This window comes from Corvus hawaiiensis, chromosome 3 (genome assembly GCF_020740725.1).
Source record: "Corvus hawaiiensis isolate bCorHaw1 chromosome 3, bCorHaw1.pri.cur, whole genome shotgun sequence".
Lineage (NCBI taxonomy): Eukaryota > Metazoa > Chordata > Aves > Passeriformes > Corvidae > Corvus > Corvus hawaiiensis.
Window position 1 is genome coordinate 99,000,498 of NC_063215.1, and position 24,079 is coordinate 99,024,576.

The 24,079-nt window shown below is 42.1% G+C and overlaps 1 protein-coding gene and 1 long non-coding RNA gene across 2 annotated transcripts; one reads left to right on the top strand and one right to left on the bottom strand.

Moving 5' to 3' along the window:
* The first annotated feature begins 934 nt into the window (after nucleotides 1-934).
* LOC125322729 lies at nucleotides 935-13,874 on the top strand. The gene is made up of 2 exons (XR_007202191.1): nucleotides 935-1,305; nucleotides 13,357-13,874. It is a non-coding gene; the product is annotated as an uncharacterized LOC125322729 (long non-coding RNA).
* LOC125322724 (zinc transporter 10-like) lies at nucleotides 2,196-12,588 on the bottom strand. Its single transcript, XM_048296754.1, has 4 exons — nucleotides 12,025-12,588; nucleotides 11,486-11,569; nucleotides 7,812-8,048; nucleotides 2,196-7,060 (listed from the first exon to the last, which is right to left on the bottom strand). The coding sequence occupies exons 1-4, from the start codon at nucleotides 12,536-12,538 to the stop codon at nucleotides 6,585-6,587; spliced, it is 1,311 nt and encodes a 436-aa protein (XP_048152711.1). The 5' UTR covers nucleotides 12,539-12,588; the 3' UTR covers nucleotides 2,196-6,584.
* Nucleotides 13,875-24,079: the final 10,205 nt, after the last annotated feature.

Sequence of the window (24,079 nt, forward strand, 5' to 3'; positions counted from 1 at the left end):
GCATTGCTGCAGTAATTTTCATGTACAACCAATAATGGTTAGGCTAAACCCTCAACATTTCTTTTCTGTTCATAACTTTTTTTTTTCTCTTTAGCATATTTTCTCTCTCTGTAAGGAAAGAGGAGACCTGGCTACCCTGGACAAAGAGAAGTCGGAGGTTCTCAACAAAATCTATGCCTGTCTCACCTCTGTGCCAGGCAAGAGAATGGAGCAGATTCTCCTGGAAACTATGCTAAGGCACATGGAAAACAAAGAGATGACTGGTAATAGCCACCATGGCTTTACAAAGCAGAAATCATGCCTGACAAATTTGCTCACCTCCTGTGACGGGGTTACAGCTTTGATGGATGGGACAGAGCAACTGACACCATCTTCATGGATTTTGCAAAGTGTTTGACACTGTACTGCATAACATGCTTGTCTCCAAATTGGAGAGGCATGGATTTGATGGATGGATCACTCAGTGGATAAAGAACTGGCTGAATGGCTGCACGCAAAGAGGGGTGGTCAATGGCTCATTGTCCAAGTGGAGATCAGTGACGAGCAGTGTCCCTCAGGGGTCAGTACTGTAGTAGCCAATACTATTCAGTATCTTTGTCAGTGACATGGACACTGGGATAGAGGACACCCTCAGCAAGTTCACTGGTGACACCAGGCTGTGTGGTGCAGTCAACACGCTGGAGGGAAGGGATGGTATCCAGAGGGATCTTGACTGGCCAGAGAGCTGGGCCGCTGCAAACCTCAGGAAGTTCAACAAAGCAAAGTGCAAGGTCCTACACCTGGGTCATGGCAATCCCAGACACACCCACAGGCTGGGCAGAGAAGTGATTGAGAGCAGCTGTGTGGAGAAAGACTTGGAGGTGACGGTGGATGAAACGTTCAACATGAGCTGGCAATGGGTGCTTGCAGCCCAGAAAGCAAAGGAAATCCTGGGCTGCATGCAAAGCAGCGTGGCCAGAAGGTCAAAGGAGGTGATTCTCCTCTCCTCCACTCTGGTGAGACCCCACCTGCAGTGCTGCATCCAGATCTGGTGACCTCAACAGAAGAAGGACATGGAGCTGTTGGAGCAAGTCTAGAGGAGGTCACAAAGTTGATAGGAAGACTGGAGCACCTTGCTTAGGAAGACAGGCTGAGAATGTTGGAGCTGTTCCTTGAGGAGAAGAGAAGGTTGTGGAGAGACCTCATAGCAACCTTCCAGTATCTGAAGGGGGGCTGAAGAGAAGCCTGAAGAGAGGGACTCTTCCTCAGGAACTGCAGTGATAGTACAAGGAATAATGGGTACAAATTGAAAGAGAGGAAATTTAGGTTAGATATTAGGAAGAAATTCTTTACTGTGAGTGTGATTAGAGACTAGAACAGGTTGCTCAGGGTGGTTGTGGATGTGGAGTTCAAGACCAGGTTAGATAAGGCCTTGAGCAACCTGGCCCAGTGGGAGGTGTCCCTGCACATGTCAGGGGTTTGGAACTAAGTAATGCTTAAGATCCATTCCAACCCCTTAACCTTCTATGAATCTATGTGTAATTTTAATTTTGTCAGGAATGGCTTTAAAACTTTTTCAGTTCTGTCTTCCAAATCACCAGTCATCCACCATCTACAAGCCGAGTAATACCAACCACGCACACGAGCACAGGCAACATATTGGCCAAACCTGAACTGCATTTCTTATGGAGCATTTATGTAGCATCTGCCACTCAGACACACTCAAAGGACTTAAAAAAAGCAAACCAAGCACAATGACCACAGCCTCCTTATTGATTATTCTTAACAAAGTAAGTAGGGACATGAACAACTGGAGAATTGGACACAACAGGGTAGGGAGCAGGTGGCAGATACTTAATACTGATGCTAAGAAGACAAACATATGAGGGCATCTCCATGACTGCTGTTCCAAAAACGGCACCTAAACTTGTAGTGTTAGACCTCACCCCATTTCTAGCACACACATTCAGGTCATGAAACCCAGGAGTGAGAATCATAATCTACACGTTCAACTTTCTCCATGTGGCAAAATGCAAGGCTGCTTGCAGAAGAAAAGCTTTTGAGTGCTGATCCCCTTTTCTTCTAAATACATACAAAATTTGCAACATTAACAAGCTCACAGGTTGAGAACAAACTTCACTCATGCAAAGATCCTAAAATTATCCAGTGAGACACAAGCTCCCTATTGCTAGCAAACATCAAGCTCAGAACAAAGGTTTATTTAAAAATACACTTTATTTACAAGACATTCAAACTTCATTTTGATAAAAATATAGCTGTACATAAAACCTTAAGTCATTTCTCACTAATGGTTAATAAAACCCCAGTGAGATTCAGCAATCATGGAAATTACATTTTGGCACATTAAATCACATCAGGAACAGAAAAACTGGAGGAAATTTTTAAGCAACACAGCTCCATAAATGTAACAATCTTTTACAGTGACATCCTCACATCAAGGTATCACTGTTCAAATAAAGTATTTAACATAGAAAGTGCTTCCACTGTACAGCAGAGTAAGTAGTAGAACCCATAGGAATGTTCATAGCTTTTGAATTATCTTTCACTAAGCTTTCCCCCAAGATGTTAATGACCAAGGAACCCTCATGATTTCACTTTACCTTCCCACGTTTAGAAATCAAACTTTCTTAGGAAGTTGATTCAGTTAGAGTGTTCATAAAGAATTTAAATATACATAAACACATGTGTTCCTACCTCAGGATGACTACTTAGATAACACTTCTACACAGACCACACTACACAAAATAGTCCTTGGATTAACTCACTTCAAGCCATCCATAGAACTTGGATAGTGAACTTCACTTTGGGAAAAATTCAGGTGCTGGTGTGGTTCCTTCAAAGTTCAGAATAAAAGGGAGTATATAACCAGGAATGGGAGAGGGAAAGAAGAGGAAAAAGTAAAAAAGGGCAAAAATTGGTTTGCAGTGGTAAGGTGTGTTTAACATAGCAAAACCAGAAAGTGGGTGTATTTTAATAGAGTGCAAAATTTAAACTTACACATAAAAATGTATTTCTAAACTGTATTGTTGATACACCACCATGACCAGACTATCAAAACCATCCTGCTTTTATTGAAGAGACAATGAAAAGAACATTAAGAGGAAAAAAACCACACTTGCACGATGAGTCAAAGTAAGTATTGTAAAGAAGACAAGGAAAAGGTGGTAAAACAAAGGCAATACTCCTGAAAATAGTAGCAGTTTTCTTTATAATGAAGAGCAAAGGCAACGCCTACATTTAGAGAGCTACAGAAGAAGAAAACATTAAAAATCAAATTGGCACTTTCGGCACACAAGAAAAGGTGAAAAGAATTGATTCTCTTTAAGAAAAGGCACACGACTGATGAAGGCCAGTAAATTGCTTTTGCTTTCAATGTCATGTTAACTTATTCCAGGTTTCACTTTTACTCCAGAATGATCTGGCAAGCCTAGCAAAGGTTTCATCATCATCCTACTAGGTCACATGTATGACTGGCTATGGATCACATCCACAGGAGCTGGACAACCAGTTGAAAGTCACATATAATTTAAGCAGATTTCCTTTGCCACCAGCAGCAATGGACAGAAAGGGACAATCATTGCAAGAGAACGTGAAAGCCATGAGAGACAATCACAAGGCAGTGGTTGAAGGGGACAGAGCAGCACAATCAACCTGCATTTGTCAGGGAGGCAAACAAAGCAATTCAGCTAAAGAGGCCAGAACAGAGCTTTTATGACAGTGCAATAGACTACAAAACTGAATTTAGAACAACTGCCCATAGATAAGGGCTAACATGGAAATATACTATATCTCAAAATGAGGGAAGCCCGCCTCAACAGAATTAGAAGAGATATGCCAAGAACTGAAGGGAAACAGGCCAATACAAAATACACACTCATTGGAATGGAGTCTCCCACAGAAGTAGAGAGGGGACACACACTACAGGAGAAAAATATTTTGTTACTGAAAGGAAGGCAAAGATGTTGGTCAGAAACCTTGGTTGAATACCCTGAAAGTCCCAACATAAAAAAAAAAAAGCAAGGTTTAGCTCATAAATAACATAGCTCTGTTGGTTTTGCTTGCTTAAGTAATAAAGCAATTTTAAAATCTGTTTGTTTTCTAGATATGAAGATTTCTATAAGCCTAGTATTTTCCCATTTATTCACAAGCAGCAGTTACAGTCCATTCAACCAGACAAGAAAAAAAGTTTAAGGATGTTATTTCATTGTATTTTCAGATTACAACACTTTTAAAAAAATTTAAAAATACATAGCCACGGTTTTAACACTGGAAGAATAAAAATTGCCCATTTTGACAAATGCCCCAACATCACACATACTAGTTTTCTTTAATCCCAGAGTAAATACTGCCATTCCAGCTTTCAACCATTTAATAAAATGTGTGTGTGTATATATATATATAAAATTACCTAATTTAGGAAACAAATGCATAATTATGAAAGGGTGCTTGTTTTAAAGGATATCTGTGAAGAAAGTTCTCCCACAGACTTTGTTGTTATTTTGGGAGCTTTCTATTCCAGTTCTCAAAAACACAATAAATACATTTTTCATTTACATCGAAACACCATCACAGATGAAAATAAAGAGGAAAAAAAAGAACAGAACAAAGGGCTGTCTTACTTCACAGCACATGCTTGTAAAAGACAGAGCAATTCTTATGATGTTTCCTGATTTACATTAGCTGGTGCAATAACTGCCAAGCAAGATCCTGCTGCTGCCAAAGGAATCAAAGAGGCTGGAGGATCAAGCTCTTAATTATATTAACAAATAGGTTAATTTGTATAATACAAACTTACAGTGAAATAGTATAAAGTGTCTTAATTCACCCAAAAATTTGTTTAAAAGGGGTAATTACAATTCCAGAAACGTTCTATTTAGACTGGAATCACTGCTTCAGTAAATACCACATTCCAAGTAGTAAAATATCATTCTGTGTTTTAATATCAATTGAATTATTGCAATCATCTTTATTAATAAGGAGTTGGCTGTTTTTAAGCCATCCTTACAAGGAGGTCCCAGTATTTTCCCAGCCCAGGCTGGAAATCAATTTTCCCTTTCTGTTAATGTGTCACTGAGGTAAAGACACCTCTATTTCACAAAGGTGTCCTTGTGAATAAATGGATGAAATTGCCTCTCCAGGCCACACAGATCACTGAAAGGCTGCTTTTGCCAGCAAAATGTATTTGGAATCTTCTGGATCTGATCTGCATAGCCAGGGAGACCAAGCACTAGACTCAGTGTGGATTGGGTAGTGAGTCTCCTCTCCCAGAACCCTGTGGAATGCACCTGAAATCCAGCACTGGTGACAGGGCACACATCACCTTGTTTTCCTTAGAGCACCCCTGCATACCTTCAGAAAGAGCAAGCAGCAAAAAGATAGTGAACTCCTTCACTAAATACGCTTTGAGAGACACCTTTGGGCAGGGGGAGGAAAGCCAGGGCAGAGGGTAAGGTTCAGACCTTTAAAACCAGCCGAGAAGAAATAATCAAGACTAAACCAGGAAAAATTTCCTGGTTTAATTTTTTTAAAGCTCTCTCTGAGTGATAATACTGCATATGAGACTTTAAAGGTGCTTCCTTAATTAATACAATATTAAATTATGCCTTAATAATAGAATTTCAGATTTTCAACTGTTCATAATAAACACATTAGCTTATTTATTCAGCATGAATAATGACAGACTCAGTGTCAAAGATAATGCAATCATCCTGCGCAATGATGAAATAAGACCATGGCTCTTAGAACTTGTGTTGTCAGGAGAAGGATAAAAAGAATTTGAAAAGACTGAGTTGTACAATCACAGCAGTGAAAAAGATAATAGTTATTTGGATGACTGCCTGCATTTCCATTTGCTAGAGTCCATACAGACAATGCTAGTAGGTATTTATTTGCTTTCATGAAAGCAGCCTACTCCTTAGCACACTCATCTATGATTAAGCTGGGACTCCAATATTGTTTGTGGAGAAGCAAGACCAGCTTCTGCTCTGTCCCTAAATACAGGAGTCAATCAAGAAAACAACACAAGTCAAAATTCCTGAGTGCTTCCCCTTAGATACTCTTAATTTCATTCACAAACCCCACTGGCCAGAAGTGTTACTGTGAAAAATGAACTGTCCATGCAAAAATGGGGTTGAAGGATCAGTAAAGCATCTCTACTGAAGTCCTTTGTAAATATACAGTACTTCAGCCCAGTACAGTCATTAACTGGCCACAGAGCTTTTAAGAAACAGCTCTCTTCAGCAGGAAAGGCCAGAGTTTCTCTCCCAGTGCCACTGGCTGTGAACAGCAAACATCAGTGCAGACAGAGAGATACACACCATCCACTCTAACAGCAGGAATTCACCCTTAGTTTGGTAAGGAACTGGGTAAGGCTGCATCACAAAAATCTTAGATGAACACAACAGCCTTGGTGGAAATCTTAATCCTTATTTCAGGTACAAGGGGGGTTTAGGTGTATTTTGGTTTACAGCTAAAGCACAGAAATCTTTTTGCCACACCTACATCAGCTACAATGACTGATGCCCCCCTTCCCAACCAGGATATGTTTGCTCCATGAAAACATGACACAGAGCAGAGGGAATTGCCTAAAATCGTGTACCACACAACTGTGATTTGTCATCAGACACGTCACAATTTTTCGCGTTTCTCACGCTCTCCTCTGCCACTGGGTCCTCCACAGGAATTTCAATGTCACTTTTCCTTGAACCATCGTCTTTGTGCTGTGTGGAAAGGCAACTTTCTCTTTTCTCCATGTAGCCATTCGTTTTAGCCCTGGGGGGCTCCCTCTGGCTGCAGCACAGCTGAGAATCACAAGCTTTTGAGATGCAGGGTGAGCTGCACAGTAGATGAGAAGTCTTGTGGTCAACATACTCAGGCTGGATGGTCACGGAATGGACTCCTGCCTCGTGGAAAACCTTCCGTATTTTGTAAGCAGCATCTTGGTAGTCAGAAGGGGTTTGGCACTTGACATGAAGGGTGGCAATATTCTTCCCACTTGCAAGCTCCCAGACATGCACCTCATGGAAGCTGCTAACCCCTGGTACACGAGCTAGTCTGTCAGCTGGAAGACATAAGAGAAAGGTATTAGGGGCTTTGGTGCATTGATTAATGATCAGTCTCACTAGGCACCCTATTCAAAAGCAGCAGTGTCGAAACTATCATTTTAGAACAAATATACTTGATAAAATATGTCTACTCCCAGCTGCCTTCAGTTCAGCCTCCAGGTGACTGCATGAACAGGCCATCCTTCCTTTTGGATTCACCCACCCCTCAGGCTCCCTAATGGCAATTACCAACTGTTCACAGAGGAAACCTTACAGCATCACTTCCTCTATCAAAATCCCACATCTTCTGGTTTCTTTAACCCTTGAGCATGATGGAATTCCAGAAATACCCAGTGCTACTCCACAATTAACCAGTGTGAACAGCACTAAGAGCTACAAAATTACCCAACCTTAATGGAAATTTCTAAGATGTTTTGGCAGCCTTTCAGAAGTAGCCACTGCAGGGTTGGAAAAGATTGTAACTCAACACTGGTTTTTTCACAAATAACCAACACAAAGCATTAACAGCTCAAGATCTGGTATGTTTGATGTATTGTTGGAGTACCACATTCTCAAAATGCATGCTTTAACTAATCCAGAGAGATTTGAGTCATGTTGCTAGGACACAGGCATGTGACTGTTTCTCACAGTTCTTGAGAATTTAGAGCTAATACGAGTAAATAATCCAAACATATCATTCCACAAATAACATATGCATTGAAATACACCATTAAAATTAACAGCATTTCAACAACAAATTTGACTTACTCAGTAGTTGCATATTAACACCTTTGGGGACCATCTGCAACAAAATAGCTGAGGTCTCCTTTATTAGTGGGAATGCAGAAGACAGGATGATGAACACCATAATTATTGTCAGGCTTGGATCAATGTAGCACTGCCAATTACACGAAGCAGCCCCCAGAGGACGTACATAGAAGATAGTAGCAGTAACTACCACGACCACAGATCCAAGTGCATCTCCCATAACATGCAAAAGAACACCTGAAACAAATGGCACAATTTCCATTAGTGGGATGGGTTTGGGGTTTTTTGTTTTGTTTTGGTTTTTTTTCTGGAGGGGAATGTAATGCTACATTTTTCAAGTATGTTCCACTTGACATGAAGAATGCAATATTCCAGCCATTAATATCGAAACCAAAGTTTCCAGTAACAGCTTTTGGAAAAAAAGCAAGGGAAATACTGACTCTGAAGAACTGCTGTTTAAGTGGGATGCATTATTAAGCATGTAGGGTATGCTAGCAACTGCTGTCCAACTGCAATGCCATGGCAACACAAAATGTGCTTGCTTAAATGCATGAAGATTATTAAGAGATCCTGGCACATTAAATCTAAATTTAAAATTGATGACTAAATTTATCCATTCTACCCTGGAAGTTGAGAGCCACAGACTACCCTCAGCAACAGTTACCCTCCCCCATGAGTTTCTGTGACACCGCTGAAATCTGAAAAATTGCCTAAGTGAACTCTAAGCTGGCTCCAGACACCCCCAGACCCCAATTTTCAGATCAAGCTTGATTACCAGTCATATTGTTCCATCAATATTACTAGTCTTCTGACCTGCCAAAAATCTAGGGTCAGTCACATGGTTTAGTGCCTGGACTACTCTAAATTGAGAGGAATGCTGGGTACCTCTTCTTACATCTTATAAAATAAGGTTTTGTACAAAAGGTAAAGACACAAAACTGTAACATATTTAGCTGCTCTTTAAACTACAATAACCAAAGCTGGTTTTCTGCTATACAGTTACCATAACCCAAGAAGTCCCTTTTTTTTTCTTTTTCTTTTTACTACTTTACATAAACTTTGCTCTTCCCATCACTTCTCATTTTTGTTAGTTTTTACTGTTCAAACTCAGATTTTATTCCAACCCATGACTGAATTCCGAACATCTCTCTCTATATGAAGTCAATTTCTTAGTCAGCACTTTTTGGGGGGGGAAGCTGTGAAAGAAGGAAATGAACGGTCTCCTTTTAACAACCCTATCACATACACTCTCAAGTGCTTCACTGCCATTTAATCCCTTCCTCTGGGCTAGGGAAGCCTTAAAAGGCTCCCCCAAAACTCATTAACAACACAGCAAAGAGTTTTGATGATGCTGGATACTGGTTAACCCTAGAACTGTGCCTGTGCTGCTGTTCCTTGCCAGCTCTGCACACACACCTTTATCTGTGTGAGAAATGAAGGCCACAACCTCTGGAGCTCCTCCAAATCACTTGGGTCAGATAAGAAAATACAAACTCCTAGTGAGTCCAGCTCTTTCTGCTGGAGTCAGGCGTGTTCTGTCCCATTTGGCAGTCTACCACGGGGTTTTACTCCTCCTAACAGTGTTGCAGTGTTTCCTTTTCATTTACAAATAGTCCTGATTCAGCATGGGCTATCAGCTGTTGCACTAAAAAGAGGGACAGGCAGGATGCAATTGCATTGCCCAGGCAACTAACAAGAGAGCACAGCTTATAAAGAACAGGAAAATGTTTCAGAAAGCCTTCTTTTGAGTTAAGAAAAAAACTAACTATGTCAGAATTTTGATGAATTAGTAATTGAGAATACAGAATTTGGAAAAATGCTTATTTTACATTCTTAACATCATTAATATGTACATCTTGGTAAGGCATCACAGAATTAGGGCCCAGACAGAAATGAACCCATTTCCCTATCAAATCCCAAAGACTATGATTATAAGCTGGAAGTGAAAATGAGTATTTACAGAACGAAAGCAGTATGGTAAGACCATAGGTAACTGTTTCCAACAACTTGCCTTGCAAAGTCTCACTGAACTACTCTGCATATGCTCAAGAAGTAAAAGGAATAATTTCACACTACAATAATTAATCCTGCCAGGCAGAATTTATGGATTCCTGTTTCTACCAGTTCTAAAAATCAAGGAATCCATCCCTCTGTCAATCCATTTTGTTCAGCCATGTTTTTCAGGGAGGCTCGAATTCCACAAGAAAAGAATTTTTTGCCAGGTGATCACGACGTATAGCTATGTAGACAACTTAAAATGAAAAGTATTGATTGAATCAGAATTTCAAAGACACATATCTTTATGACTACAGAAGCAAAGAATATTTATAAAGATAATAAAAATAGGTTTTGCTAAGGTGACATACTGAAGTAGCACTTAAAAATTTCTTTCTAAAAAATCGAAGATGAAAAGTATCTTAAAATAACTGTCACAAAACTTCTTATCTTTCAGACATTTTTGAAAGCTTCCAGCATCTTTATACCTAAGCACTGTGGTTCAGGCAAGCAAGGCCTTCTCTAAAGTAATTGGTTTCTCACTCTTCTCTCCTCCATCCCTGAGTGTGACAGTTTGCTTATCCTGCTCAAATAATGTTACCACTATAATGCCATAATTTTCAGTGACACCAACTTCTAGTCATTCAGGCAAGTGTTGAGACTCAAGCACATGGTTTGATTTTCCAAATCATCTTCCCTTACAGAAGCATTTGTGTAGCTGTGCAAACACTTTTGAAAGACAGACAGTCACACATACACACAAAAAGACCCCAGCAAGCCCAGGTGTCTGACTGCCACATTGACCTCTCAAGCTGAATTTATGCAATGCAAACTTACACAACCTTAGAGGAATATCAGCTGCTGAGAGGTGACCATAAAAAGCCTGAAACTACTGTTCTGATTCAGGTTTCTGACAGTCCTTTCCTTGGGGACAAACTCCGTATTTCATATCCTCAAAGACATCTGCTTTTTGCCCTGCTCAGAGTACACACATAAAAGTGTATGCATGGAAACGCCTACACAGACAGGGAGAGACACGTGGGTAATTTATTCCTAGGAGGAGCTTTATGCTTCACGCCACAGATTCCCAGAGACCTGTTGAATTACAACGTAGGAAGGGCTGATCCTGTCACAGACTCTCACAGGGATGGGTTCACACTTCAGGGGCCTGCAAAAACACCATGCTGAAGCACCAGTTTCAGAATCTTTTTTCTTATGCTGACAATAAAACATTATCAGCCTTGGGATTTAGAAGGATTTCTGTTTTCTACCCAAAAGCATTTTAAGGTTGAAAATTGGTCAACTACTACATCAGTGACACTCAAAAATGCACCTCATAGCTACCTGTGTTACTTTCCTGTAAAGCCTGTAATGACTTGAGCTTAGTGCAATAGGGTTTGTGTCCTTTCCAAATGTTCAGCTGTACTCTTCTAAGAATAAAAATCAAAATGTGAGCACACTCAGAGCCAAATCAGCATGACACTATTTTGTTACTACTTATGCTATTTCATACAATCAAAACCTTTCCAGCAGAGATAACTGGATCCAAATACATAGAAGAGTCCTGAGGTTTTGCTCCCCTTCTTGCTGATATTTGTGTGTGTGTATGTAAATCTGAAATGAAAACCACAAAGAGTTTGAAGTTAATATAACGTTAGCAGTATACTCCTATGCCATACCTCTGATGTTCAATGCTTCAGACTTTTTCTCTTTTTTCTTCTCTGACCCCTCTTCAGGGCTCTTTTGGTCATTTGGTGAATCACCTGCATTCAAAGAAGAAACGCTGTGTTGTGTATAAGTTCTACAAACAGAAAAAACATCAAAACCAAAACCTTCTCAAAATCAACTTATTTCAAAGATGACAAGAAGAAAACATAAAAACGAGTCAAAACATTTCCCATGCAGTTCCCTGGGCAACGCCTCCTCCCCCCATCCCGAGAGGACACCCAGAAGCCCGGGGCAAAGTACAAGGTGAAAGAGGCGGCGGGTGCCTGAGTGGGCTTAGTGAAAGCCCCCGGGGCCCACGGGTGGCCTTGGGGCTCTGAAAGGGCCCAGAGGATTGGGCCAACATCTCGGCGGGTCCCGAGGGAAAACGAGAGGGAGAGAAGGGATGGGGAAGGGTACGGAAGGGTGAGAAGGATGCTGAAGGGAAGGAGGGGTGGGGAGAGATGCGGGACACAAGGGGAAGGCGGGGAGGCGAAGTGCAGCCGAAAGGCACCTGCTTCATCTGCCTCGCCGTTCGGGCTGCCACCGGGCACGTCCCGCAGCGCGGCGGCCGCGGGCGGACGAGCGGACGGGCGTCTCCGGCGGCAGCAGGCGCCCCAGTCCTGGAAGACGAGGAGCCCCACGACGTTGACGGCGAGGCCGAGGGTGCCGACGATGAGCACCAGCTGGGCGTCGTCTATGGGCTCGGGCCGGGCGAGGCGGAGGATGGAGTCCACGAGGATGGTGAAGCAGAGGGCGGTGAGGAAGACGGCGTTGCTGAGCGCTCCCACCACCTCGGCCCGGCTGTAGCCGTAGGTGGCGCGGGGACCGCGGCTGCTGCGGCGGGCGATGCGCCCGGTGGAGAGCCCCACGCAGAGGGAGATGAGGTCCGAGAGCATGTTGAAGGAGTCGGACACCAGCGCGATGGAGTTGCCCAGGTATCCGGACACCAGCTCGGCCACGAAGAAGCCGACGGTGAGCACCAGCATGAAGATGAGGCGGCACGTCTTGCCCGAGTACCGCCCCATGGCGGCCGCTCGCTGCCGCCGGTAACGCTCCGCGCCAGCGCCCGCCCGCAATAAGAGCGCCCGGTCCGGCCCGGCCCGGCCCGCCCGGGGGCACCGCCCCGCCCCGCCCCGCCCCGGGCACCGCGGACCCCGAGCGGCCACGGCGGGGGACGCGGAATCAACCAAACGCGCAAAGAACGGAAGAGAGATGGGCCGCGGGGAGGCGCGGAGCCGGGCGGCGGCGGGGGAAGGGCCCTCTCGGGCAGGCACAGCTACCCAAGGCTGTCCTGCCTGCGCTCCGGCCACCCCGCGACGGTGAAGTTCCAGCGATCCAACAATTACGGTCCTTTGGTGCTTTATTGGGGACGAAAGTGCCAAACCAAAGGACAGAGTGTCGTCTACTGAGCTAGCTCGTTTCCAGCCACCAGTCTTTAAAGAGGTGTGTCAAAAAGCCAAGCGAATCCTGGGCTGCATCCGAAGCAGCGTGGCCAGAAGGTCAAAGGAGGTGATTCTCCTCTCCTCCACTCTGGTGAGACCCCACCTGCAGTGCTGCATCCAGACCTGGTGACCTCAACAGAAGAAGGACATGGAGCTGTTGGAGCAAGTCCAGAGGAGGTCACAAAGTTGATAGGAAGACTGGAGCACCTTGCTTAGGAAGACAGGCTGAGAATGTTGGAGCTGTTCCTTGAGGAGAAGAGAAGGTTGTGGAGAGACCTCATAGCAACCTCCCAGTATCTGAAGGGGGGCTGAAGAGAAGCCTGAAGAGAGTGACTCTTCCTCAGGAACTGCAGTGATAGTACAAGGAATAATGGGTACAAATCGAAAGAGAGGAAATTTAGGATGGTAAAATACTGGCACGGGTTGCCCAGGGTGGTTTTGGATGCCCCATCTCTGTTAGTGTTCAAAGCCAGGTTGAATGGGGCTTTGAGTAACTTGGTCTAGTGGGAGATGTCTAAGCATGTGGAACTTCATCTTTAAGGTCCATTCCAACCCTTCACATTTTATGACTCAATGAAAATAATACCTTAGTGTGCACAAATCTATCACCACCCTACAAGAAAAATAATTTCATGCACTTTTTAACCTACAGGAAAGTCTACAAGAACCATAATATAGTAGTAAACCTCTATCTTGTATTTGTAGATGTTTTGTTGTTGTTGCTCTTAGGACAGCTCTTGGGAAAATGACAGCCCTGCTGGCAAAGGGAAAAAGGACAGAGCTGCGCTACTAATACATCATTTCAAATTGATGGGGACAACTAAAGGAGCTGCTGTGAAATCAAGCTATCCTCAACAATGGGGTTCTCAATACCAGAACTCATCCCAAAAATAATAAAATATATAAGACCGAAAGAAAATTATGTCCTTAAGGTGTTATCCTGTGAGAGTTTGGAGCACGTCAGCTATGCCAGAGGCAAACCAGTGCTGAGGTACTGCTTCAGCAGCTACAACTCACACTGAAATGCCACATCACACATTTCACCTGCTTGACAAAGCACCCATCACTGTCAGATTTTAAACCAGCAAGGCCAAGAAACACTATCTTGTCCCACCTACCTAAGGCAGTGCTCTCTACAGCCAGAAATCCCTTCAGGGCCTCAGGAATTTCCTCTTTGTTCTAGCTCTGAAGCAATTGCATTGTTACGGCTGTTGATTGAGTTTGAGCCCTTGGTTGAATACATCTTTTAAAGGAGGCCTCTCCATTTCACCTAACTCTGTGCACAGAACCCAAGATGTATTTTAACCTCTGGAGTGGACTTGAGTAGCCTTTCAGGGGATAGTCTCCCCTGCAAGGAATTAACACACAACTCCCAATTAACCAGAGATTCACGCATTCAATATCCTGCGGTATGCAAACTATTATTATTATTTATTATTGTTATAATAAATGCAGTAAAATGCAAATTATTATTTATTATTATTATAAATTCATAAAAATAAATGTATTGAAATGAACCTTACCATAAACATAAACACAATTGTGGGAGAGAACGGAGTAACTTACATCACCACACATTTCAGCTCTATAATTACTACTACCAACACAGGATACGAGATTTTTAATGGTTGATCCAAATCAAAAGCAGTGGGACATAGGTAAGAAAAGAAAGAAGAAAAATATGAGTTATAGGAAGATAAATAGTCAGATATAAATTTTAAAATGACAGACTACATCTTCTTTACTATAATTAATGATAGAAAATTCTGCCTCTGGCACTTCACTTACAATCAAAGAAAAAAAAAAAAGACAAAAAAAGACAACTCTCTGAAGCTAATTGTACCTTCATAGAACTGAAAGGAATTTCCAGTGGCTTTTATTTTAGGAAGACATATAATACAGTAGCTGAAACACCATTAATCCTCCGAATTATATACATCAATCCTCTTTGAAAAAAAGAAAGTTTCATAGCCCTGAACTCACTTCAAAACATAAAAATATCACAGTTATTCTGAAGAAATGGTGTTAAAAATATTGTTTTCAGCAAATAAGGCTGTGACTAAGTCCTCTGACATGGAGCACAATTACAGCTGACTCTGAAGGTGTCAGAAGCTGTATGTGTTCAGAGCCTCAGCTCTGACACTGTATCTGCTGATCTTCTGATTATTCCTTCTGTCAAGCTCACGCATCCCCATCTGCTTGTCACGATACAGCCACACTCTGACACAGGAACAGCGCAGTGTCTGCTGGGTCAGACCACAGATCCGTGTCTGGACTGTTTCCAGTTCCCATCTACACCTCTTGGAGATGAGGAAACCAAACCTTCACTGTCTTCAGAATACAGGGCAGCCACAGATACAGAGGAACTGCAAAAGTCCTGGCTGTCTCCTTTACTCCTTCCCCTGGATGGTCTCATATTTGATTCACTTTTCTGTTCTGAACATTAAGCACACATTTTTATGGAACTGATCATTCACTCCTGCTTTCTGTTTCTCATCTTCAGTCACAGTTTAAGCCCAGCTGGCAACTCAGTGCCACACAGCAGCTCACCCGCTCTCCCCTGCCACCAGGGGGATGGGGAGGGGAGTCAGAAAAAAAAGTAAAAAAAACCTTATGGGTTGAGATAACAGTTTAATAACTGAAACATAGTAAAAACAAACAAACAAAAAAAACAAACCAAAAATAAACCAAAGAAAGGAGTGATGCACAGCACAGTTGCTCACCACCCGCTGGCCGATGCCCCGCTCATCCCCCAGCAGTGATCAGTGGCTCTTGGCCAACTCCTCTCAGTTTATTTTCTGAGCATGACTCTCTATGGTGTGGAATATCCCTTTGGCCAGTTCAGGTCCTGCCTGTCCTGGCTGTGCTCCCTCACCGTTTCTTGTGCAGGTTCTCGCTGGCAGATCACGGAAAACTGAAAGTCTTTGACTTGGAGCAAACACTACTCAGCAACAACTAAAACATCAGTGTGCTATCAATATTTTTCTCATGCTGAATTCAAAATGCAGTGCTGCACCAGTTTCTATGAAGCCAAAACTATTCCAGCCAAAACCAGGACATCTTCTGCCCAGCTCTTCATCCATGGAATGGATGCTTAGAAGCGTCTTGGAAATCCAAAGTTTTGCTCTTCTCACTGTGCATCCAAACCTCCTTTTCCCTCTTCATCCAGGTGCCACAATCTCTTCAAGAAAAACAACAACTGAAACTGCCAGGTGAACAAAGTTATCCTAATCATTACATGTAAGTAAGCTGTTGCTTTCAATAACAAGAGTAGTTAATTCAGGTCAGTCTTCAGAATGAAGTGTGTGTTATCCCTGTAGCTCTTTTGCACCTTGATTTCTTCCCACACAGTCCAAAAGAAAGCCATGATCCTGCTCATAGGAGTCACTGATGCCATTACCAGTTTCTTTACTTGGGCTCTTCCCCCTTTTTGGGCACTGCTATTCTGCCTGCACCAATCCACCTGCAGTATCAGAACATTTGGTCTCAAATCCTTTTGGAAAGGAGCGATGTTCATGATTGCTTTGCAGTGTGTTTGGCATCCTTGTGTGTTTTACACTGACTGCACACATTCAACAGTGGAATGTTATGATTTCACTTTTTCATTCAGTGCTGAGATGGCCTGAACAAGATACATACTATTAAACAAGACAAGAAACCTAAATATCCCAGGCTCTCCATTTCTGACTATGCTGAGTTGGAACAAGTTCTTAGGAGACTCAGAAAAGGTTGTCCAACACCTTAGCTTTCTGATTTATTTGCCATCTTTAGTTTCAGCTACAATGCTGCTAGAAAAGCTGCAGTTTTCTCATCCTAATTGGGAGCAGAAATTAGAAAAATTCTTCAGAACTCCTAAAATTATTAAAAACAAAAAAACTTCCTGAACCCCGAAGTGCAAAGCACTCCTGTAAGCTTCAAGATCTCTGTGTACCAGGATTTCAAAGTCCTCAACACACCAGTTTTCAACACTTAGCCATTGGCAGCCAGATCCTGTAGCCAAGAGGCTGTCCCCACCTGTGGCTGTAAGGGGATGCTTGGATAAGAGTAAAGCAGGGTAAGTATGTATTATACTTTCCCTTAATGGTCTTTTATCCTTCAAGTGTTTTCAGCCCAAGTGAGTTTCTGAGCCAGATATCTGTATTTAGTAGCCCTCAATGAGTTTTTTTCCATGTACGAGTCCAGCCTCTCACTCATCACTGCAGACTTCAACATTAACTGGAAACAAGCTCCACCATCACCTCTCACAGTGTGAAGAACCATAGGATAGTTTAGTTTGGTACCCACCCTGCCACGGGCAGAGACATGGGCAGGTTGCTCAGAGCTCCATCTAACCTGACCGGGAACACTTCCCGGGATGGGGCATCCACAGCTTCTCTGGAAAATATACTCCAGTGCCTCACCATCCTCAGAGTAAAGAATTTCTTCCTAACATCTAACCTAAACCTACCCTCTGCCAGTTTAAAGGCATTAATCATTGTCCTATCACGACCTGCCCTTGTAAAAAGTCCCTCTCCTGCTCTCTTGTGGGCCCTTTTAGATAATGGAAGGTGCTTTAATGTCTCCCCAGAGCCTTCCCTTCTCCGGGCTAAGCAACCTCAACTCTCTCAGCCTATTGCCTCTTTCTCCTTGTTTTGAATCTCAATCCTGATAGTTTCACTTAACATGTTCTTGTTCCAGAAGACAGGACAAAAATTCAATGGCTACTGACCCTCCCTATGCCACTTTCGGTTTTGCAGATTTGCACATCCTCCTTAAGTTATTAATTTTCAAGGTGGCAGGTAAAAATCTACTTAATTCCTTCCAGAGAAGCCATTACCAGCCCGTGAAAATGGGGTATCTCTGTAATTATGAAATATGACAACAATAACAGCAGTAATGATGGTAATTTTCTTCTACTGCTGAATGAAAATAAGGTCACTCGTGGCCTCGTGCTTCTGTAGAATTTGGATAGTAAAAAGAGGCATGAAAACAAGGAACTAGCTATTAACATTACTGTTAAGAGACATCTTTCTTCATCCTGCTTATCTAAGTCCTGCCAGAGATTACTTCTTAACCATCATAAAAATTACTTACAAAAGACATTACAAGAATTACCTGGAAGGAACTAGAGAATGAAAGAAGCCAACGCCCACACACTGCTGTACATCATAAAGGAGTTATGCCTCCTTAAGGCTGTGGGGAGGAAAATATCACATTTGTACTAAAAAGCTGAGGCTGATCCTGAGCACATGACATTTAGAGGCAGCATCCCTAGCCTGAAATGCAATGGGTGGCTGTGAGAGGGCCTTTAAGCTTCATTCCAAGAAGACCTGGTGATAGCCTTGACTGTGAAGCTTGTGAAGCTTATTTCTCTAAATTAAGAATGATGGACCAAACTCATAGCAAATCTAAACAGAAACCACGTGGTTGGCTTCTGCAACAGATAAATTCGACCACAAAATGAAGAACATAATAAACACCAGCCAACAGACCGAGTTGTGGAAGGTGGTTTGCTCCTCACTCCTTGCTCATTTTATTTGTGCCTCCCTCTCACACCTGCAAGAGGAAGATGGGGTTTCTTGGGATAGACTGAAAGGTGGAATGGCTGGGAAGTCATTAGGTCTGCTTCAAGCCAGGGAGCAGAAGCCTAGACTAGCAAGGCTTCATTAGTCTGCCGGAAAGCTTTATCAGTGTCCTTGGCAGAGCACAGAGGTTGAATGTTCCTGGGTTTTTAATCATAGCTGTGACTCTTCATGGCAGTCCTGAAGCTGTCCTGGGGAGAAACCCTGCACTGGAGGTTGGCCTGAGAAAGTATTTTTCATGCTCTCCTAAATTTCACTTGAATACATTGAATGATGAACCTGCGGGATTATTTATTTCCTAAACTGGAATGTCTTCTTTTTGTTATATTTTTTCCTATTTTAAGGTGGTTGCTCAGGTTTTTAGTTACAAATCACCATTCCCTGCACTTAATACCCAGCATAAACAAAGTTTTGCATACTTTAGGACATATCCAGTCAGTCTCTGCTCTATCACCTGGATAAACCTTCCTGAAATATTTCAAATACTTCACTTTTTAAAAAGTGTAGTTCTGTTATGCTCCTCACATAAATGTGTGTGTGTATATTTATATCTCTGTATGGCCTTTTCTAGGTAGCATAGCATATTGCAAAGAACATGAAGAGGAGAAAGCCATTCACTGATTTCATCACTGTAAATTGCATTGAGTCCTACTGGAAAAGGTTCATTTTCTGTATCAGCAGTATTTCTAGACTGAAACTGATACCAGACTTATGCCTGTGTCAAACTCCCTGCAGAACATCCAAATAAAACAATTGCAGTTAACGTATAAACATGTCAGCCTTAAAAAAACCCATTGTGTTGAAACTGTTTATGACTTTGAACTCAGTTATCTTACAGTCTTTTTATTTCCTTACAGCTCACCAGAGATATTGTGATGTAACTCAGACAGTCTGTCCATGCCCTTATTATGAAATTGGTTCAAGGTTGAGAGTGAATGCAGATACCCAAAGTTCAGCAGCACTAGTACTGTTGGAATCTAGGTTCAGAGAGTTTAATCTCACCTTTATGCTGTTGCATAAACCATCCAGGGATGCTTTGCTTGCTTTACTCAGAGACTCAACTTTTTCATTCTGCACTTTCCATTTTGGATGCAACGTAGCCCTAAAATATTTGCTTTTACTCACTTCGATGCACATTTTTCTCACTGAAAACTAATCCTTAGATTGCCTTCTGAAGTTTCTTTGAAGAGCATTCAAAATTCTGGTGAAAATTTAGTGAAGGATGTTGCTAAATATGCTTTCACAGTCTCTTCCCTTGTCTTTTTAAAGACTTTGTTTTAGAGCTCCACTGAATATACATTAATACAAATCTGATTACCTTTTCTGTGGCTGCTTAGAAAAGATTTGGAAAATTTTGATGAAGACTATTTGCCACACTATTAAACTAAAGAAGATCTTCAAAATAATATGTGTTCAGTTTTCGGCACTTGATAAACACTTAAAAATACTTTGACTGTATCTCTCAGACTTTTTATTCCCTTTGAGAAGACTACATCCAGCAAAGCCAAAAAATCTAAATATTTTGTTACAGTAGGCTCTGTTTACCTGCATGCCAACACATTAACACCTCTGTGATTTATGGAAATAAATGCATAAAGCATACATCCCTCCATTTATGGATTTATGCATAATGTTTAGGAGTTGGGCGCCACAGTGCGTTACAGAGGCAATGTAAATCCCGAGGATGAGGATGCACCGTGTGACAGAACTGTCATTTGGTACTCTGGTGCTGCAAGTTCTACAATCATCTGTATGAATGCAGCCACGGGAAGAATTGGCATGAAGAGTCTACTGAAGTCTTGGTGCTTTCAGGGAAAAATAAAATCAACCTCTTGAAGATACACCCAAAAGAGAGGCAGCACGAAGTAAATGCTGATTATGAGGAAAGCTTTAGGCTTCTCACGTGTGAAAAGCACATTAAGCCAGGGGTTTGTTGTTACAGGTGTTACACTCAGGGTTCCTTCTAATTCCTAAAAAGGTCTCTGAGTCATCATCATCTGGCAAAGTCTCCTACACTTTCAGCAGTACGTTTGAGAGAGAAACCTACTCCAACCAGGGAACGTATTTTTCTATTCTTAAATGTGGCTAAATTGATTGATCATGAAATTCTTCAAACTGAAAGCCTAAGAAAGTGAAATCTTCTGTTCTGGAACTCTAATTCCCAGAACATTTTTGGCACCTGCAGTATAGATTGTTGCCACTGTAGAATCAGAGATCACTGTTAAAAGTACAATTGGTTTTTGATATCTGCACAATTTAGCTCACCAGGTCTCCACCGGGAAGGTCTGTGGCACTAAGGTACAAATTAAGCAGCCATTTATTCCCTTATTTTAGCCTATAAATCTTCTCATTTCCCCTGAGATCAGCATGTTTGCACAAACAGATGTGAATATTTAGTTCAGAATATTACATCAACAAAGTCTTCCCAAGTCACCCAGCCAGTTAAGGTGAGTGCCTCTCTTCATTCACACATCTGCCCCCAAATCTCTCCTGCTTACAAAGCCTGGAAAAAAGATTTGCCTCGCAGCAAGCCTCAGAATAAACAAACTCACTCTGCATAGGTCCAGAAGGAGAAAGGAGGTAAGTTTTCCATTTATGTGATTCCTAGCTACTTGCCAGCTCTTATCTGAGAGGTAGGCTGCTGGTGCATGCTGAAATAGGAGAATCAAGATTCAACAGCGATGCAACACCAAAAGCTCACATACTAAACCTGCTAAATTGCACAAACAGGGACGTTAAAAGCAAGGCACTTGGCTGCTAACACAGAACATGTTTTATTTAATAAGCTGTGAGCTGTGCAAAGACCATGAGTTCTCTCATGAGAAGATGAGAGCTGTTTCTCCCAGACAGACATTTTATGAGTGGCTCAGTGTCAGGTGGGTTGGGCTGGGTGACATCTTTATTTCCTACTTCCCCCCACACCTCCCTGTACAGATCACAAGACGACAGAACAAATGTTTTGTCCAGGTTAAATCTTTATTTCTTTTCTAAGACAATCAAGAGAGAATTACTACGATCAGACTAATGTGGTGCTTTTCAAACTGTGGTCCCTCTAAGAGTTTAACATTGTGTGTAAATGAGTAGAAGAGACAGCTGCACTGACCTACATGGACAAGAGTAATTGGGTCTCTGTGTGCAGTAAAACAGTATTTTTACGACTGATTATAAGGCGTATGGCCAGTATTAAAATTGTCTGGTATTTATTATGGGAGTGTGATGTTTTTTATTTTCATCTGCTTGCTACTTTGCCATGTTCTTCCTCTTTGTGCCAAAACTTCCTGTGTAAGATACAAGACCTCGAAAGTGTCAGAAAACTCTGGCTGAAGGAGCTCTGTCATTTCCAACAGCAACAGTAAAAAAAGTCTTTTGTGAATTTCAACTTCTGGGAAAAGTTTCTTAAGGAAGCTTTAATATTTCTATGTTTTAATAAGTATTTCCTGGATTTGAATCCAAAGCACCTATTATTCTGTGATGCCCTTTGCTATGGATGGCCTAGCTGGCTCAAGCTCCTCTACACAGTGTTTCCTTTAGAGAGTGTAGAAATATTTTTATACCTGTAGTGGCTGGTCTGGGCCAGCATCAAAAGAAAGAACAGGGGCATGTCCTCCCTGTTCTCTTGCTGACCTCTCCTCTTAGTCCTGACTTGGTGCGGGGAACTGCATTTGTCTGAATCAAGTGCAAAGATGGACCTAGAAGACAGAGAGACCTTAGTTCAACCTGGTGAAAAGAGACAGGTACTTGCAGCTGGCAGAGGGGACAGCAGGAATTTGAACAACTGAGAGAGACAAAGGGGAATGGCAACAGCTGAAGACTTAGGGAATAGGACACAGAGCAAAAGGGTAGCAAGAACCAGAATAGGGAAGGGTGAGGGGTTGAACAGTTAGGAATGAGAGGCAAGAAAACCAGAGGCAAAAAAAAAAGAGAGGGAAAAACCACATTTTTATTCGCCCAACAAGAATATTTATACTAAGATGAGAACTTGGGGAGTGGGTGTTGCAATGAGCTAAATGAGGAGTACAGATGTAGAACAAGGGAAAAAGACGGAGAGCTGAGTTGGCACCTGTAAACACCTCCCTCAGAGTCCACTGGGCTTGTTAGACACATCTCACTCTGCCCCTTCTGTCAGGAAACCCACCAGCTATTTTTTCCATCCCTGATGGTAGGCCATGCAACAGAGGAACAAGATGAACTGCTGGTTGTGGCAATTACTTGTGGCACTAATACACGTGGAAGAATTTGCTTCAGTGGATTCAGATGCTCCCACTGCCCTCAGCACACACAGTTCAGCACTAGAGCGTGGACCTACTCTCCTCATTTTTTGCCTTGATATTTCAAAGCAGTGCGAACAAGAGAGGAGAGGGCAGTTTAAATCCATTCCCTACCTGGTCCCCTTTCCTTAGAAAGCTTAAGAGGTAGAGGGCTACTCTACAAACCTTTACCTTCCAGCAAACCATCACTGATGCCAGGAGACTGCCCAGGTGTCTCCAAAGGTGTTGCCTGTGCAGAGCTGGACAGCACCAGAAGCACACATTCAAGTATGTCCATCTGCTTGAATTTCTGCTAATGGTGCTGAAACACTACAAAATTCACCTTGCCTTCCAGCTCCAGGGAAGAGTGTATTTTCCTCATACACAGGATGACAAGAGGCAGAGAGATGGTATCCCTCCTTTTTCACATTTTTTAATATATCCCTAAAATAAATGTAAAGCACACGAGTATATTTTTCAGAGTACAGCTATCTGGGGAACAGCATTTCTTTTGAAAGAAATGCAATAAAAATCCCACTTAGATTGAATATAGAGCAAATTAGAGGAAATAAATATGAAATTTTACTCAAGTGGGAAGTGCAAAATTAAGTCCAGAAGAGAGGAGAATTCCCTCTACAGCATAAAATGGCGTTATCTTGCCTGTAGGCACTACTGCAAGCAGAGAAGTGTAATTGTACCAGAAACAGAGAGGCAAAACCACCAACAAATTTACACACTACATTTATGGGATGGTACAAAATTCACCCCTGGCTCATGCAAATTAAATTCAGTTGGAAACAAAGTCAAGTTGCCAGGTATTTGGACATGAGTCTTTTGGAGGGAGAGGGGTGTCTGTGTTGTCCCAGAACGTTATTAGAAGAAGGATCCTGGAAATTCAGTGAGAACATAATTTAGCTACACAGTTACCATTCATTTCAGTTAATTCCTCTAAAACTGCTGATGTGTTCCTCCTCCCTGCCTTCACACAGAAGCACAATTTTCAAAGCTGTCTTCCAAGAAGTCATCATAAACAAAGACTTCATCAGGAATTGCTGACAGTTCCCAGCATAAAAGCCTATCAAATCCCCCAAATAATTACTTATCACCAGAAATTTAGACCAAGAGCAGCTCAAATTTTAAACAGGTGGGCATATAAACAAGCAGGCACCAAAATCAGTTATGCATCTGGCTTTAATGTTAAACAACAACAAAGTTAAAGCTTCAATATAATCTGGAGATACCTTTAATAATGAACAGAATTATTTTCCAATTTGAAAGTCCATCAGAAAACACATTAAAGACTGTAACATAAACTA